The 18,333-nt window shown below is 37.3% G+C and overlaps 1 protein-coding gene across 1 annotated transcript; it reads left to right on the forward strand.

The window, feature by feature from the left end:
- The first annotated feature begins 7 nt into the window (after positions 1–7).
- On the forward strand, positions 8–11,295 carry LOC142344518 (integrator complex subunit 4-like). The gene is made up of 5 exons (XM_075396240.1): positions 8–421; positions 1,096–1,893; positions 2,338–2,937; positions 3,312–4,316; positions 10,876–11,295. The coding sequence occupies exons 1-5, from the start codon at positions 82–84 to the stop codon at positions 11,247–11,249; spliced, it is 3,117 nt and encodes a 1,038-aa protein (XP_075252355.1). The 5' UTR covers positions 8–81; the 3' UTR covers positions 11,250–11,295.
- Positions 11,296–18,333: the final 7,038 nt, after the last annotated feature.

The following is an 18,333-nucleotide window of genomic DNA, read 5'->3' on the forward strand; positions in this document are numbered from 1 at the left end:
GGCAAGAAGGCTAAAAAGCACAACATACTCGTCATTATTGAGCATTACCCATAAATCGATTACCGGATTTCGATCTCAACAATGATTGTTATTACTGGAAGTGCCGTTGTTATCAGTGAATTGAAATGCTTTTATACGGAAGACAACTATGATAATGTGCGTGGTTCATCTGTTTCGATTTCAGTTAAGAAATGTGAAAACATTAACACAATGAATCTGCAACCGTCTTCATCCAGTGCATTTTCTGCATCTGAAGTGGTGTTGACGGAGGTCGAAGATCCATATCAGAACGAATCGACGTCATTCGATGGTCCTCCACCTGCAAAAAGGCTCAGACTAGTGGGTTCGGGATCCACACATGTCTCGGCGGTCACTGACGCAAACCAGGCAGCTAGTGATCCTATTCTGGAAGAGCTGTTTGGTGAGAAATAATTGGAAATCCTGTGTATGAATTTTTAACAAGATGAGAGCGGGCTGTTGAGCAGTCTAGGAGAGTTGTCTTGGAATTGTCATTTTTTAGCTAATTGAAGCTAAATGAAAAATTGAATGATTTAGATGTTTAAGAATCTGGTTGCTATTCCGTCAAAATTAGAGGCAATTTTATGAGCTGGAGGTAAAATTATAAGTGCCAGTTGAATGCAGGTAAAAGTTAAAATAATTTAACGTTTCTCAAGATGAGCTTGCATCTCGTAAAGAAGGAATGGGTATATAATAATAGTAATTGTGGTTCCTGCGTAATCGCAGTGGAACATCATTAGGCCTACAGTAGCCTGTTCAAAGCTACCTTTTTTCTCATTATTCCCCACATTTCAGACTGATCTTTTTATGAGCAGCATTGCTCTTTTTTTGTACCTATAGCCAAAAAAGAATAATGCTGCTCATAAAAAGAATAATGCTGCTCATAAAAAGAATAATGCTGCTCAATCTGAAATGTGGGGAATAATGAGAAAAAGGGCAGCTGAGAGCAGGTTACTGTAGGCCTAATGCTGTTCCGCTGCGATTTCGTAATTTCAGTCGTTTTTCGGGGATATTTTTTGGTTATTTTTGCCACGTTTTAGTCAAAGGAATACTGTTTCATTTTGAACCTTATTTTAGGCACACTGAAAGTATCTCACGCAGTGCCACAGGATCAATTGAGGAACCTCTCGTCCGAAGAACAAGTCAGAACTCTGCGTTCTACCATCACCCAGTTGCAATCGGAGAAACCCTTGGAAACTCGAATGGCAGCTGCCAACTATCTTTTGAACGTTGCAATCAACACCAACATTCCGAACAAGCTTATTTTCTCACTTTTTGAACTAGTACAGCAATCAGAAATACCAGATGCATTGTTAAGCATTCTTCTCCGAATTCTATGGATTATCGCGAACGAGAGCTTGTTAGTAAAAAGCATGCTGGTCAAGATTTGCGTGAAGTTGCTAAGTTCCAATTTAAACAGAGTGGCTCGAATTGCTTGTCTTGAGATACTGGGTGACGTTGCCGATGTCGCGGCAGACAGTTCACAGATGTTGAAAATATTCGAAGAGTTTGCTCAAAGTCACGATTCTCGAATCAGGCGAGCTGTTGTTGAAATGATTTGTGGTTATGACTCGAGAGGTGGTAAAATATCGCTTGCTGTTTACCATAGATGCCTTGACTTGCTGAAAGACGAAAATGAAAAAGTTCGAATTGGTGCTATTAAAATCATGTCGAGTTATGCTAATAAATCGCCGAACGTCAAGATTACAATTGGTGATAAAGGCGATGATTATATGCGATTAGAAGAACATGCATTTTCTCAAATTTGCGAACTGGTCAATGATATTCAAGTTCCAGTTCGCGTTACGTCTGTCAGTATTCTGAGAAACTTCATAGGCGTCGATCAGAAATTTTTGCAGCAGACTTTAGGGAACTGTTTCCTTTCGCCTGAGGATTAAAATTTTGTTTTCACAAGTATGGAAAATGGGAGTTCATTTTCATGGGTTTTCCCTTGATGGTATTTTTCCTATCTGAAATGGGTGGTTATTTTCTTTGGAGCTCACACCGATTTCTTTCGAAATCGGTGTGAGCATATTGGTGCGCATATTTACCATCAAAAGATTTTGCAAAGCCTATGCTGTGGAGGTAGCTATTGGTGCATTGTGAAGGGGAGAGTGAGTAAAGTTGTTGGCTCCTTGGCATCATTGCATCATGAAAAATAAATGGCCGTCATTATAGCATAATTGTTGCTATTGACGGGTAACCCCCCTTAAACTATCGGGGCTAGTAGACTAAGTAGACTATAATACGAGGGAACCAAAATAGCAATTATAGATGATTAAATTCTACCAAGGGGAAAGGAAACAATTCCGCTTTTAGACAAGCAATTGATGTCACAGTTGCGAACGAAGCGTAGCTCCCATCAGAAGAACGCCGAGTTGGTTCGAAGTGGTGCTTACAGCTCAGGTAGACGGTGGGGAGACGATGCACCTCTTGATAATGTAGACGAACAGTCCTTGTCGCTTATAAGCTCGGGCGCTTGTGGAGCTTTAGTTCATGGTTTAGAGGACGAATTCAAAGAAGTCAGAATTGCTACTGTTGAAACTTTGAGCCACCTTTCGAGTAATCGAAGTACGTTTGCAAAAGAAGCTCTGGATTTTTTCATTGATATGTTAAACGATGAGATTGAATTGGTTAGAGTGAAAGCGTTGGAAAGCTTGGCGAACATTTCACACCATGCCGTGTTGAGAAAAGACCAGGTTGTGGATACTTTGAGTTGTTTGGACGATTATTCGGATATTGTGAGAGAGAAAGTGCATTATTTATTGAGGAAAATTCAATTTGAAGAGATGGGTTGCCTGAAGTTGACGTTGCAGCGTCTGATGAGGAATTTGAAGAAGTACCCGCTCGATAAAACTTCCATTTATGGTGCTCTGAAGTACCTGGGTTCTAAGCATTCAAATTTTGTCATTCCTTATAGTAAGTGCGATGGTATTTCCTTTTTTTAGTGAATCATTTAAAAAGGAAAGTGAGCCTTTACCTTATAATATGAACATCTAGAATTGATCTTTCTGCTGCTAAATTTGATTTATAATGGCCGGGCATACCTCTTATTAAGCGACATTGAGCGATATCACTGATATCACTTAAAACGTGCGTAGATATAACCAGGTTTGTGTTGCAATTAAGTTCGTTTCGTAAGCCCTTATAACAAATCAATTGTTTTAGATCATTTTTGCATTTGTTTATGCTGAATTTGTTTAACCTGAAATATTACGCTATGCGAGTCTGCAGCTGGCGGATATACGACAAATAAGACTAGCTAAATGTACTCTTGATTGTGAATGTTTCAGTGAAAGAGCTGTTATGTGCACATCCTTTTTTGGACACTACTGAACCCAATGTCTCAGATCCCTTCTACATCGCAATTATGATCCTAGTTCTCAATGCTGCCCACTCAACCAGCAGCATCATTGGACTATTCCCCCCATTCATAAACCAACATCACCAGTTTCTCAAGGAATTGCACCCAGAGTTTATACCTGATCTGGATCTGAATAAAAACTCATTGAGGTTCTGTTACCGGAGACCAGAAAGTGCAATCAAGTTTCAAGATGTAAATGTGATTGCTCGAAAACAGTACGAATCGGTGGTGGAAAAACTGAAAGCGTCTGGTGGTAAAATAACAATAAGCTTGCTGAAAAATTTATTGCGTGACCTAGAACATTTGAAAAATTGTGACAAAACATCTGGACCGGCCAATTTTCTCTGTGCATCTTTGAAAATAACAATAGCTATGACAAAAGTTTTCGAGAAATTAAAATCGTTAACACCGACAAGCCAACTTACATTGTCTGATGAGTCAGTTTTTTCTGATCTGAAACGATGTGTTAGTTTCAGTTTTTACTTGGAGGGCATTTTTAATGGTTTGTCCACTGAAACTGTTTCAAACATTCTCGAAAATCGATGCATTGCGTCTACCCTTATAGTATTGTTTACGCTATTGAAAGAATCTAATGACATGGCTGGTGGTGAAAAGGCTTTACTGTGCAAGAATTTTGCTGAGAATGTTCGGAGTTTCAGATTGCGTATTACATCTTCAAGATTACTGCAAGGTCAATTTAGCACTGATCTTCTAAAGCCATTATTGGAGATTGATCCTTCAAAGTTGACGTTAATTTGTAAGTTTCTGCATCCATTGTTACTGGAAAGTGCTCAAGTGGCCGTTAGAACTATGGTACTTACATCAAATGAGTTTGCAACAGGAGTGTCAATGGCGAAGGCAGTTATTAACCATCCACAGAGCTCAGACAGAGTTGAGTCTTTTATGGCTGGTCTGCTGTTGGCTTTGCGATTAGGTAAATATGAAAACGATAGATATATACGATGATGGTAGTAGCATTTATGTGGTTCTTGATTATTCAGAATTTAAGCCGCCAGCTTCATTTGCGTGTTTACTAGTGGAATTCAATTCAAACGTGAACCAAATTTGGTGCCAGTTTTTTTATTAATAGCCGCCCTCATCTTCTCAGCCGGCTATTATAGCGCTCCTATTACGACTCGAAGAGGAGTATTGGAGAAGTCCTTTTTTTTAATCAATTTTATTGGAGTGATTTTTGAAGCGGGAAATGAAACGCATGAAAAAATTTGGAGTGATTTTTGTGCTGAACAAAAGTGAAGAGCGGAGCGAAAGGAGAGTGGTTTTTGTTCATACCGCTGTTTTTGAGAGAGCGAGAAATTGATGTGTGAAAAAATTTTCTCTAAGCGAGAGAAATTTTTTTGTTCACGTGCGGCATTTTAAAGCAGTTTTTTTTCATTTCTTTTGGTTAAGAGGTTTGGTTATGATTTTGTTTTAATTTTAGGCTGGTTTTGGTAGTGTTTTGAAGGTTTTTGGAAACTCATGTGAATTTTATGATAATTCGGAGGTTTTTAATGTATTTTACTGATTTTCGGGCTAATTTTTGCGTTTTTTGACGATTATTTTGTTTTACTGGCTCAAATGGGTATTGAAGAAACCCCTTCTACTTGAGCAATTTTATGATAACAATTGGTTATAGTTTTGTGCGTAAGAATCATTTTTTTGTTGAGAAATATGACAAAAAAATTCTGAAAATTGGAACTATTTTTCTTATTTTTTTTTGCAGTTTTTCGTTTTCTTTCTGTTTTTAGCTAAGTATCTTTGCCTATTATGACTTGCCTATTGTTTTGCGAGCATCTGGATACCCTTATGGCTGAAGGGAGTTTCTCTTTGGATTTATATGTATTTGAAATATTAAAAAAATTAGTGACTTTTTCCACTTTTTCAGTGGAAGTTGTTTTTTTTTCATAATTTTAGCCTAAAGTATTTTTCATAATTCACATAAGTGATTTTTGTAAGTACTAGTTGTTTTGATGAAGTTATTTTGGCAGAGATAGTTTTTTCGGGATCTCAATTTATAACAAAATTTGATCAGATTTTTTATCATATTTTAACAAATTTGATTTTATTGTTTTTACTTTTTTGTTTGATGACTTTGTTTCAAGATAATCATAAATTAGTGAAGGCACGTTTTGTGTGATGTGTAGGTGTATGGCGTTTAAATGGATTTTCACTTCGAGTCGTTTCCGGAATTCTTCCGGCTATGTTTTTTTTTACTTCGTCGAATAAAAAAATGTTTCGCTTTACCTCATTTTGCCGCTTTTTCAACTTTTTGCGTGATATCTTTTTGACTTCTCTAGGCTAGTTTCTCTCTTCTCTCATTCTGCTAAAATTGATTTTGAACATCAGTTGCTCAGCAAAGCAATTCAAAATGAACAGAGTCAGTATAAAAAATTGAAGTCAGAAGTAGAAACGGGATAAACCCATAAAGCCCAATTTTAGATGCCCGCTATTTGAACGTCGTTCCTGTAAGTCTTAGTTACCATCTCTAATGCTTATTGGTATTGATAGTAGCCCCTGTAGCCTCTCTCTGAGAAACAGAAGTACGTTATGTTCAACTACGAAATGCCATCAAATTAAATCGGACTTAAAAAATGTTTTTGTACAAAAATCTTTTTTTTTTAATATCTTCTATTCTTCCAATCCCAATCATGCTTATTGGAATCAACGGCGGCTATTTTCCGGCAATCTGTCGGGTATGTTTTTAAATCGTGGTAGTGGTCAATGCAAAGCTCGAATGGTTGAAGTAAGGTTCAGTTTACCCCGTCTGTTGGTCTAGAACAATTCGACCGACCTTAATCGGTTATTAATAGCCGCACAGCGATAGCTGGCGCTATTATGGGCCTTATCTTGTTTATTTTACAATTCAAAGAATTTGAATTGTATTGGGGAGGTGCCTTTTTTAAGATCTGTTCACACATTTTCATTATTTTTGAATTCAAATTGAAGCGATGATTTTGGTCACGACGAAACAGGAAGTGAAGCGACAAAGCGAGTGGTTTTGCGGCGTGAAGTTTTTGCATTATAATTTTTAAATCGAGTGAGAAAAGGTTCATGAACAAAACTTCGCTTTCTCGCTAGTGGTTTTCTGTTCACATGCGGCATTTTGTTTATTATTAATTCCTCTCGAACGAAGTTCGTAGCAATTATTGTAAAGCTGTTAGTCCTTTTTAAGCAAATTCTTCGCTTGACCGTTTTGCGCTTTTCTAGATTATTCTGTGACTTATCAAGTAACTTTGTTCATTTATGAGTGATATCTGTTGCTCTCACTCCGAAGTAAAGCTTGTTGTTAAAATGAAATCGATTGCAGCAGAGCTAAACTAAGGCCGAGTGAGCCCTGCTTCTGCTCAGGGATCGGTAGGCGTGGTCGAATCCCGGCGTGGCAATGTTTTTTTGCTCCCATAAAGAAAATTTTATCTAGGCTACGCCCCTGAATTAAATTGCCTCGCCTGTTTGAGAGCAGTTCTTCAGACATTAGTCGGTTTATGTTTTTTAAAATATTTTTCGATATTTTTCAAATAGTTTTCACAATCCAGTCATGATCCATTCTAGGTCTAGTTTTTTGTTTGAACCAAATTTTATTTTCCCGCTAATGGTTTTATGTTCATGTGCAGCCTTTTTTGTTTGGTTTTTTTCCAATTTTATTGATGAGATTTTTTTTAATGACTTTTCCAATCCCGTCATAATCCATTATAAATCTAGTTTCTTTATTCAGTCAATGAAAATTCTTTGAATTGTTGGTCAGGACTTCGTCCTGCTATGTTTTTTCCGTCATGATTTTTGTTACGACCATATGACGTCACAGCCACTTCAAATATGCTTTTTTAAAATATTGCAGATCTACGAAGCTATTGCGGCTGTTTTCTGGCAATCTGGCAGCTAGGTTATTTTCCTGTTCAGAAATTTGCTCGTGGGGATGCATATGTTCAACATTTTCCCCCAATTTTTGCTCATTGTTGACAGTAGTGTTGTTGTGCTTACAGAGGGTTGCTGAGTAGAAGATAGAAGAGGGTTACTGACTTGTCTGATCAGACTTATTTGGCTAAGATTTTAGAGTATTCAGATTTTTTGTAGAAAGTTTTTTCTAATTTTGCCGGAACAATCTGCGTCAGATCGAATGAGGGCTATTAGTACTTCCAAAGATATTGTGGATTTGAATTTTTGCCTGTTTTTAGCTTGTTTTTGTTGTTGCTCTGACTTGTATTTCAAGAATTGTCTCGTTTTAATTTTAAGACGTTTTAAAGAGGTTTCAATTTTGTTAACAGCCTTTTGATCTCACTGATTTTAATTTCCCCCTATTTTTGGCGGAGTTTTAGCGAAAGTGTTGTTGGCTGTACCTCTTTGAAGACAGAAGAGGGTTGCTGAATTGTTTTGATCGGACTTATTCGGCTAAATTTTTTGACGATTTAGCATAGCAAATATCAAACATCAAAGACATAGATATGTGCAAGATTCTTATAGCGGGTTTACTTGTTTATTAGCCTTAACTTCATAAATTGAAATTTGCTATTTGTCAATTATCCTTTTATTCCTTTTCGTAATTTTGTCTCATTTTTTGCTGGTGAAATTGATGTACGCTTTTTTGAGGACGTCTAGAGTGATTTAAATGAACTCATAATTGAATGTGCTTACTTTAAAACCACTAATTTTCGAAAAAAAATGTTCTCATTTTTTCATAGTCCTAACTATTTCTCCGGTTCATTTTTAGTTGTATATGCCTCGATGCTTTGTGACATTTAAAATCTTTTATTCAGTGTAAAGAACTCTCCTGATTTTCATCGAATCCAGTGTATTGAAATTTGATTCGGAATGTTTGTTCATTGTTTCGGAATATTTGTTTTATGTTCAATGTTTGTCTTGACAGTCTTTTTATAGCTGCGAAGCTGTAAGCTGAGCGTAGCTATATTGCGGTGCTCTTGGTTTTTTTTTTGTTTCGTCGTCTGATGCTTCATTTTCGTTTTACATTTGTTCTAGAACATTCTGTCTCGTCACTGCTTAAATGGCTTTTTCGCGCTTGATTTCACGCTTTCTGCGTGACCTAAATGGCGGTTATTCAGAAACAGAATCTGTTCCTAAAACAAATTTGATTTTAAGAAAACAGATTGTATGGTCTGACAGCCGAGTGGTTAAGGCGACTGGCTGTTAATCCGGAGATCGCCGGTTCGAGGCGCGACAGGGAAACTTTTTTTGCACCCAAAAACAACCTCCTTTGAAATAAACTTGTAAGTTTTATAGGCGGCGGCGATAGCTATTATCAACTCACTTCTGTATCTTTTTCCATCTGTATTTTACGGCACGCAAGTCTATTTCGCAGCTATTCCGGCAATCTGCCGGCTATGTTTTCAACTTTTGGAAGTCAATGAGAAGCGAATGGCAGATGTCAGTGCGCAGCTAATACTTTTTGAGTGGTTATCTTCCTTAAAGCACAAGTAATTTTTCAATTTATACCTGTTTGTTTTCCTTTTGTCTTTTTACTAAGTCTCAATAATGGCTGATTTGATTGACTTTCTAATGAGGCATGAGTCGGTTTATTCAATGTTTCTATTTGGTAGCGTTTGGTTTTTATGACTTTGTCATTCTGTATTCTCTTGAATTACGGGTTAATTTTGTAGTTCGTATTTATGGGCTGTTCTGTTGTGTAATCGCTTAGTTTAGAAAACGACGGGCCCTATATGCTTCCCAATGGATGGAAAAGAAAACAAACTTTCATTTTTGCAGTTCATAGTTTTTCTTTTTATCACTGTTTACAAAATTCTGTTTGATTTTTATTTTTTGTGCACATATTTGTTGTTCTACTTGCTTCTGTATCCCTTTACGTGAATTGAGCTGGGTCACATTGACTCTCAATCTTTTGAACGATTTCCTATAATAGCTAATGGTTGTAGCGACATTGGACCATACTGCCTGCTATAAATGTCACTGGCTTTTAGTTTTTGGTTGTTCTGTTGTGCTGTCACTTGGTCACATTGGCTATTTTTTGAGCATAGTTGAAACTTTTGAGCTGTTCAACGGTTTTGTCCCATTTCTAATAATTTGGAAAATTTTTCAACTTTTCGAAAAAAATTGTTTCGAATTTTGATAGTTTTTCTAGTTTTCTTTTGTTGCCGTTCTTGTTTTCTTTTGTTTTCGCATTCATGACTTTTTGCGTGTCGACTTTTCGATGCGGATAGATTGAATCTATTCGATTTGTAAAGGCGGTAGTCTGAACGCCCATGGAGCTTCTTTTTGTAAATACGGACTAAGTCATCAATAGTTTTTAAAACTAAATGGGAAAAAGACCTTTTCTATATTCTTTGTTTTATCTTTATCTTTTTGTGTTGTAGTGTATGCTTTTTTGGCCATCGATGGCTGTTCTTCTAATTAAGTTGAAAGCGCGGCCTTCAGTTTGTCAAATTTTTTGGGTGTGTTTTGCAGGATTTTTTGGTATTTTTTAATTCGTCGTCTTCGATTATTGTTGCGACCCTCAAATCACGCTGCAACAAGTAAACATGACTTTTGTTGACTTTTTCCGTTCAGCCGCTGATTTCTTGTTCTGACAAAATCAGGTGATTCCTTAATAAGAATTGTTTTTTAATGAGAACTTCTTTAGAGTTGCGTTCGATCGAGACCAAACTTTTCGATCCCTTCAATATTTATCTTTTGCGGTGAAATACAAAAACCAACTTGACTGGTATTATCAGCACTGGTATACATGTCCGTCGTTGTTTCAGATGCCATCGAGTTTTAAATTACAGAGCATTAATTATGTAATTTTAAATATTGCTATCTGCTCGTTAGTAATTTGAAATATTTTTGTCTGCATTTGGTTTGGTACACTATTATGCCAAAAGGTAGGATGATTGAAGTAGGAACATTGTGCAAACGCACAATAGCGAGCCTCCTTGTCCGAATGGAAACATTAAGAGAAATGGAAGGGATTTTTACGGGACGACTTACTTTGGTCATGACTCCGCCATGCAATTGATCAGAACGTTCGTTTGTTTACCGATGAAACGTGAAAATGGTGCAAATCGTTCTTTTTAAATTTTTTGAAGCTCCGGAAGTTGCATTCAAGTTTTTAGTAACGAATTATGTATCTAATCGTTGAGGCCACGCAGCCAGCTGTCTGTTTAAACGAGTGATAGCTTAAAAAACGTTATTGTATGGTATTTTCATTCCTGTGGTACACTGTTGCTGCCAGCCTAAGAAATAGAAGTCACGAAAGAAAGAGCCACAACTGTCTTGCTTGTTATGATCTCGTTCTACAACTTTTTAGCAATATTGTTCTCTTTTGTTTAAGGAGTTTTTTTTAAACAAGTTCATTTTTCATCATTTAATTGTGTTTTTTTTACAGCTTCGCAAATTTTGTAGTAATTCTGTCGGCTACTTGCGGCGAGAAATCATTATGTGCTTTCGTAAATAAATCCATTCAATAATGTGAGTCGAAACTTTAAATGTTTTAGTGAATTGAATTCCATAGATGTTGCTTTAGCTGGTAATTTTGAACGTTGTTGCTTCAGACGTGACGTTAAATAACATTGATGACATCAACAGAGTTCGAATTGTCTTGACTTATCCCGGTGGAACGGACCAAGTCGTTTCTCCGAGTGCCGACAAGTTCCGAGAAGCTAATGATACTGAAGATGACGAACCCTCATCGCCAATCAAATCACGGAAGGTTCCAGATCCAAAAGCTCCGAAGACTTTGAAACTGAGCACGACTTGTTTTATTTCTCACTCCTCATGGACGGAGCCAGCTGATCTGTTGATTGGTGTTTATTTAGCTGTGCCTAACTTGTTTGACTACACCATGTCTGTGACAAGTTCTGAAAAATTGGTATCGATTAGCGAAAGTGTTAAAATTGTTATTCATCCCAAACCCACAGCGATATAAAGATCCGTACAATTCTTTGAATATTGAAATTTAGCTTTATTGAAAATTGAGTTTTGCGAACAAGGCCAATTTTTCAATTGTTTTCTAACTAAGTTGGTAGCAGTTGCTTGTTTCCTGTTAAGTTATTTTTTGTCTAATTGATTCGAATTCTTGTCCCGAAAGTTTTCCACGCGTGACTTGATTAACTGACATCGCAAAATACACTGTGTTAAAATGTTTTCCCGGAATTCGTTTTTCGTCTCAGTTAAACCTTTAAACGGCTGAAATGAATGCGCTAATTAGCGGCAGGTATTAGGAATTTAAATAAGTGAGCTGAAAGTAATTTAATTGCTCTAATTATCTGACTTTAGAAACCCATTTTCTCAAACGCTTTCATTTGGCGCTGTATAATTCCTCTTCCTACCGTGCACCTTGCTCTCCCGACCTCACTGAATGCGTGAAGGACTTGTTTTGTCATATTTGACGAGCCTTCCGTAAAATCCGTAAAATAATTCAATGCTCATACGGACCAAACAATTAAGATCATTCATATGTAGCATTTACCTGCTGCCAACGTTTCTAACTATTTTTAGCGGACTAGCATTCGCAATCTCAGACCGTTCAAGCACAAGCTTGATTTCCTTATTTGTTTTAATTGATGACTTCTGATTCACTTTGGTTGGTAGAAATTGCGGGTTTTGATTTTACCACTTGTGCAACCTAGCATTTCATTGTAATCTGGAAGTCTCTTATGAACCAGTAGTAAACAGACCCTCGTTGTCCAGCAAAGTAAGTCCTAAAGAAGCAAATTAAAAATGGACAGAAAACCACACAAGTTTCCGTCCACCTGTTGAGGTTGCTGTCAAATTTTTATACTATTGGCATTGCTTGATTCCTGTTGGTTTTAAAACTATTTTGTCTGATCGATTTGAGTTGATGGACTTTTGTCAATAACATTTCCGCTCATGTTATGCTCAATGTAATTCGAAAATATTTTTTCTCAGAGCTTAAGCTATTTTGTTATCTCATTCAAACTTTTACGAAGCTGAACTGAATTGTGTTTGGAAAGCGGCAGAAGTTACTTGGATATCAAAGCCAGCGTGAGAAAAGAACTAACAATTTCAATGCTTTAACTAAGCTCTCACTTTTTATTATAAAAAGAGCACTTTCCTAAGATTTCTCAATTTTTCCTTAGATTATATATCAGATCTGCAAAATCTGAAATTTTGTATTTCGACGTGACAAACCTTGTATTTCTTAACAAAGAGCAATTCAACCAATTTCGGATCCTGCTCAGATCGAGACCTGTTCAGATTTAGTTGAGAGCTGTAAGATGACATCCAGTCGGTTTGAGTATTAAGTTTTTCTGGTGCTAGAGGGAGGTCTTGATGCAGGATATGCATGGATGCTGGATATTCTTAAATCCAACTCAACAAAGTAATCATAATCGTCATCTTCCCGGTATTTTAACAGATCACTCTCAGAAATAGATTCACTCCAAGTATATTAACATAAAGGCAGCGAATTTATCATTATTCAAGCATAGAGAAACGTAACGTCAAAAAAAGCTCCAAAGACCGATGTCTCATGTTCTTTAAAAGTAGCTCATTTTTCACTTTGATGTGATGAGCTTTGCGTCCCAACTGAGATTAGGTGCACTGTGGAAATGGGCAGGATTTAGTTGATACGCTTTCATACGAACATCTGTAAATTTTTGAAAAACGTCATCGAGAAGAAAAACATCAATCTTAGGTATGCATCGTGATAGTCTCCAAGGTTTTTACAGCCCAATAAGTAATAAATCTGCACCGCTTCGTTAGATTGCTGCTCTGAAATATCCATTTTTCCGGTTAGAGTGTTTTCCCACTCCATGCGAAATGCAGGAGCGTTGATTTGTTCCTGGCCGTCAAGAATACTATATTGAATTACGCTTTTTTCGCAATCTTAAAAACATCGTCATTGATATGGTAAAACCCTGAGCGTAGAATCCGAAAATCTTTGTGTTCAAGAGTTTTACTTTGTGTTCAAGAGCGCGTCAGGGCTGGAAGCCATAAATTTCATGCTGTCGAGAAAAGTAATTCATGTTTTATCGTTTTTTCCTTACCACATTTGTCAAAATACGTATGAATTGGAACCTTAATGGAAAAGAAAAAAATCGTTTCTTCGGTGCGAGCTATAACTCTTGTTTGTCTTCAAGCGCCAGGTATTTCATTATGTGATGCGAGTCGTAACGGTAAGGGTTGTGGAAAAAAACGAACAAAGGAACCTGCAGTAACTTTCAAGTTACAATTCGAGTGAGCTACACCAATAAATTCCCGTTAATTGTCAATGAAGCACAACTTTGACCTCGAGAGAAGCGTCTGGAGAGAATTCGCTTTCACATTCAACACGGCTCTACCCAGTTGTTAATCTTCAACTCTGTTGCAATATCAGTCAATTGTAGTTTTCGTTGTTGTCGCTCTACCGCTGTCCACTTCAACTAATGCCTCATTGTGACCAAAAACTTTGATGCAATTTTCTCCTCCGTAGAACATCTCGTTTGCAAATTAACCATCTCGCACGTCTACCAGAACGGCTCCATAATTCAAAGGATGTTGTTGTTCAATTATATGCGTAGTGGCAGAGCCACGATTGAAAGCACCGTGCGTGTAATTAGAAACTATATCCTCGCAGTAATCTGTTTTAACATTGAATGCCTCTAGATTAGCGTAAATAACAAAGACATTTTGTTGTCTTGTGCCAGCTTGTAAACTCAGTGATAGCGTTCAATGGTGGCATCTCAATCAATAAGGGTTGTTGGTTAAGGCAGAGTTGTCGCTGCTGTTGCATTTTTGTTCGCGCAACACTCCGCTCAGAAAATGTTTGGAGATTATTTTGAGAACCAGCTTTTCTGTCAGACCGCAGGAGTGTCTTCAAAAGCCTACCTACATTTTTTATTGAACAAAATGAGACCTTTTGTCGTCATTGAAAAGCAAAAGATTGGTTTTCCTCCACCTTTAATGTTCGTGAGATATGCTGGGTAAATTGTGCGAGGTTCTTCAAAAGCGTAAACGTTAATTTTACTGTTATCTTGCTCAACACGCGATTTTTGGCCGAGGGGCATTGGTATGCGATCTTTGTTGAACCTAATTTTTTTCAAAATACGGGTGTATCTTTTCGGGCGTTCTTGATAAGTACTGGGAACAGGACTTCGAAGACGCGTTAAATGAAACAGCCCATCTGCACTGCAAAGTTTTTGATTTTAAGAACCGTCCTTCGGAGAGGCTGAAGCAGCCTTGGTGTGGGAATAAAGCTACCAGGACGCAGTGGCCGATAATTATATAGTTTATGTAAATCATTTGAAGTCTCTTAATGACCTATCCGCTCCCAGCTGTGCAAAAAATATTGATTTACTTCAAAACTTGGTCAGCATGCTGATAGTATTGGTCAGAGTCCAAATGGGATGCCACATTCTCCATGTTACTATTGAGAAAACAGGAGGTTTTGTCACCTTTAACCGGCTTTTGAATTCAATTTGAAGACAGGAGTGAAAATTTGAATTCATAGGGTCAGAGGTCGTCTTTGATTTCACAAATCGTTAAAATGCGCTCTTATGTGTCACCAAGAACTCGAACGGATCATAATGCTCTTCGTCGTTGATAGCAAACCGAATCGTGTGGAAAACACCTGTCACCGACCTCTTTTCATTGTGCAATTGACTTATTCCCAAAGTCCTTGACTCTCTCGTTGGTTGTTGTCTGACATTATGATTGACATTCGTATGTTCAGTCAACGCGTTTTGTGTGCAGAAAAAGGTCTGGCAGCTCGAGACTTTCAGGTATCGTGCAAATTTGTGCTCTGTTTAGATATCGCACTATGTTGCGAGCTAAGGAAAACACTCGTAAACTGCCCGCAACAAAAACGCGTTATTGGTTTGTTGGGATGCTGTTGACGTTAATGATTAGAGAGTTTATGCCGACTTGCAAGGATTCACTACAACTTAAGCATTTGTGTATAATATTGCTACATTAGGTGGCCTTAAACAACCCCGATTTTGAGTTTAAGATGCAGGTATTTGCCACTTAACGGAGCTTTTTGCATTAAACATGTAAAATACTGTCACCAGTAGAATTTAGTTGTGGCTAAACGTCCGATGTTGACCTGATTTCTGAGCTAAGAGCAGTCATTGTCTTTAGAAATTTGTTTTTGTTTTTCTTTCATCTCTTACCTCAAGTTGTTTAGTATTGAATTTTCTTGAACGTACCGTATCAACTTGTTTCAAGGCGAGTAATTCTATCGCTTAACTCGAAAGTCTTTCTTTGTTAGCAATTCTTCAAAATGGCTGTGCTTGGGCTTTGTTGCTTCAATCTGTTATTTCAGATAAAGCCACTGGGCTTTCGGAGCCTGAACACAGCCCTATTTTGATAGATAATGTAAACAGAAATGGAGAAATATAATCACTCAAGTAATTTTTCTTGAATAATAATAATATCGTTTTCCTCTCGTTTCTACCTTTTATAAGTTGTTCCAGGCGTGAACGACATTTTAATTTAATTGATATTGTCGCCTGCAGTTCACGCAGCGAATTGATACGCAGTTTAAAGTGCGCTCTAACCAGCCAAATCAAAATCTGCTTCAAACTAAATTAAACTGTCTATTGAACTTCGCTGATCTTTAATTGCTACAACGAGCGAGAACAGTGAAAAGGTGGCGAGCGAGTGTTTGTGAAACAAGAGTCAGTCGATGACTGTTAGTTGATAAAATTTTACAAGGGATCGGGGAAGATCAAGGCCTGGTGTTGCAAAGCCGAACATACGATAGGCTGATGAACACATTTCTCTATACCGGAAGCTAATTCATGTGGTTGACCACGCAGAGCTAGATTATTCATCTGTGCATGTAGTAAAGTTTGCGGCCTGCGCAAAGTTGAATGAAGATGCCAAATTTTTATTGATGATGTGCAATTATTCAGAACGTACAAGGTGAGATTAAAGCTTCTTTCCATTAAAGTTCTGCGCAAAAATCTCCAAACTAGGCTTTCAATTTGTATGTCCTGGCTCATTGCATAGCTTGTACACAGTGGTCATCAATTACGCGCTTCATAAGAAATGAATCAAGTTTTGTTCTGTTTCAGTAAACTCAAAGGAATATGCTCGCCTAAATATTGTGGTCTTCAATCCCGAAGAAAACAGGAGGATCACATCTTAGTTCAAAATCTTTACAAAAGTCAACGGGAGATTCTGGGATAGGACGCAAGTGACGCTGACCACTAAGGAGTTCTTTGACCTCGTTCTCTATCATTGAGATCAAAAGAAGTCAAATTTCGTTTGAAGGAGTTGGGCCTGCGGCAAGCTCAAATGGAAATGGTGAACAGGAATATAAGACTCCCTTATTTTTTTTGTGTGTACTATAAAGACAATCAACAACACATTTTTGCTCATTTTACCGTTAAATATTGTTGCTGCTTAATATTTGCATATTACTCTGCAATTCATTACTTAAATGGGTCAATAGTCTTTGAATTGTTTCTTCGTAGCATTTGGTTCATGCTATAATACAGCAAAAGGCCATTCTTATTTTAGTAATAGCGAAATTACGATCACATTGAAAGAAACACAAATTGAAACATGTTTCATTGTTCTGTCTATTCAAGATATTAAATACAATTCATAGCGAAGCAAAGAGAGCGTGGCCGCCTATTCTAAAGTGGGGGACGTTCTAGAGACTGGAGACGGCTCCTGTCTCCAGGCAGGCAACCCGGTCAGCCCGCTTGCTCTAATCCAAGGCGGAGTGTTAAAACTTAACTTTTGTGTAGCAGCATGGGAAACGCACCCCAACCAGTTATTGGAGGCCGGCGGAACCCTGACACCGCCGTGACTTAGCGAACTAAGTCCTACTTGCCACTTTAAACACGTATAAAGTAAGAAAGGGTGTTGAGAAACCACAAGAATTTGATTACATGGGATTTTAAAATGTTAATTAGAATCTGAGTTTCCATACAAAATTGATGTTAGTTGACTGTTGTTCTCGGTGTTCCGCTTACTTTTCAATAGTTCGAATGATACTGCACTTGAATTGCTCAATTGAGCTCAGAAAAGATGTATTACTAATAATATGTTTGTTGCAATTTTACAAAGATGGGTTAATTATCCGCTAATGAATAACTAGCTAGCTTTTTATATTTGTAGCGAGAGAATATGTATTGAATAATTCCAGCATTATAGAGTACATATCTATTTCAGAATTAGTAATGTTCGGAGATTAAGATTAGAGGGCAACTTTCGTAGCCCCCAAAAAAGAAAATCTCTTAAGTCAGGAGGTACACGCAAGAAGCATAGAAGTACCGCAGACCGAAGATGAACAAGATACAAATGTCCCCATGCAGGACAGCAGTGACGTTTGTTGAAAAATTAAAATTTCGGGATAATATCAAAAATCCATCGTTTCTTCTAAATTAGATGCTAATTCAAGCCTTTGATCAAAAACTTCAAGCCTTTTCCAGCTTTTTTAATGGTTTCCAGTCTTTTTAATTTGCTATCTGTTAATAGCAAATGTGAGAGAATGCTGTTGTTTGATTTGAAACGATTTTGATTGTTTTCGTCCAATTGCATAGTTTATGCGAATTATACGCGTACCATACATGTGTTATACATATATATTTTAAATGAGTCATAATGTGGGCAACAGAGCCCCTCATTTCTTACTATTGACGTCGTTTTTCACTATTTGTGGAGCGAGGTTTTGTTCCTTTGCATAATTAAGTTTACTTACCGCACTCTCAATACAGACTTCCTCTCTCTGAAATTGATTTTTCTTTTCTTTTAAATCAGAGAGCTGAGGTCAAGTGAATAAGTGTACCTCTAATTGGAGGTTATTTGAGAGCACCTAAATGACGCAGCAATAAGGCATACAGATTCTAAATCTAAATATAACATCTTAGCTTTTAATAAGTGAAATTTGTTTTTTGTTTTTAATTGCACTCGCAAAGAAGCAATTATTGTAAACGTGTCGTTTTTCCTTTCAAAAATTTCGCTAGACCGTTTTTTGACTTCGCTAGTGGCTTTGACTTCCTGGCTTTTTGCGTTTTACATGATCTAAAGTTCTCTCTCAATCACAATTTCAACCA

The sequence above is a fragment of the Convolutriloba macropyga genome, chromosome 8 (genome assembly GCF_964194025.1).
Source record: "Convolutriloba macropyga chromosome 8, txConMacr16.3, whole genome shotgun sequence".
NCBI lineage: Eukaryota > Metazoa > Xenacoelomorpha > Acoela > Convolutidae > Convolutriloba > Convolutriloba macropyga.

What these genes read in the sequence shown, in the direction of transcription:
- LOC142344518 (XM_075396240.1), top strand. Translation starts at nt 82, where the DNA reads ATGATTGTTATTACTGGAAGTGCCGTTGTTATCAGTGAATTGAAATGC. An exon ending in TATTCTGGAAGAGCTGTTTG is followed by an intron (nt 422 to 1,095) that starts GTGAGAAATAAT and finishes ACCTTATTTTAG; the next exon opens with GCACACTGAAAGTATCTCAC. An exon ending in GCTGTTGGCTTTGCGATTAG is followed by an intron (nt 4,317 to 10,875) that starts GTAAATATGAAA and finishes TTGTTGCTTCAG; the next exon opens with ACGTGACGTTAAATAACATT.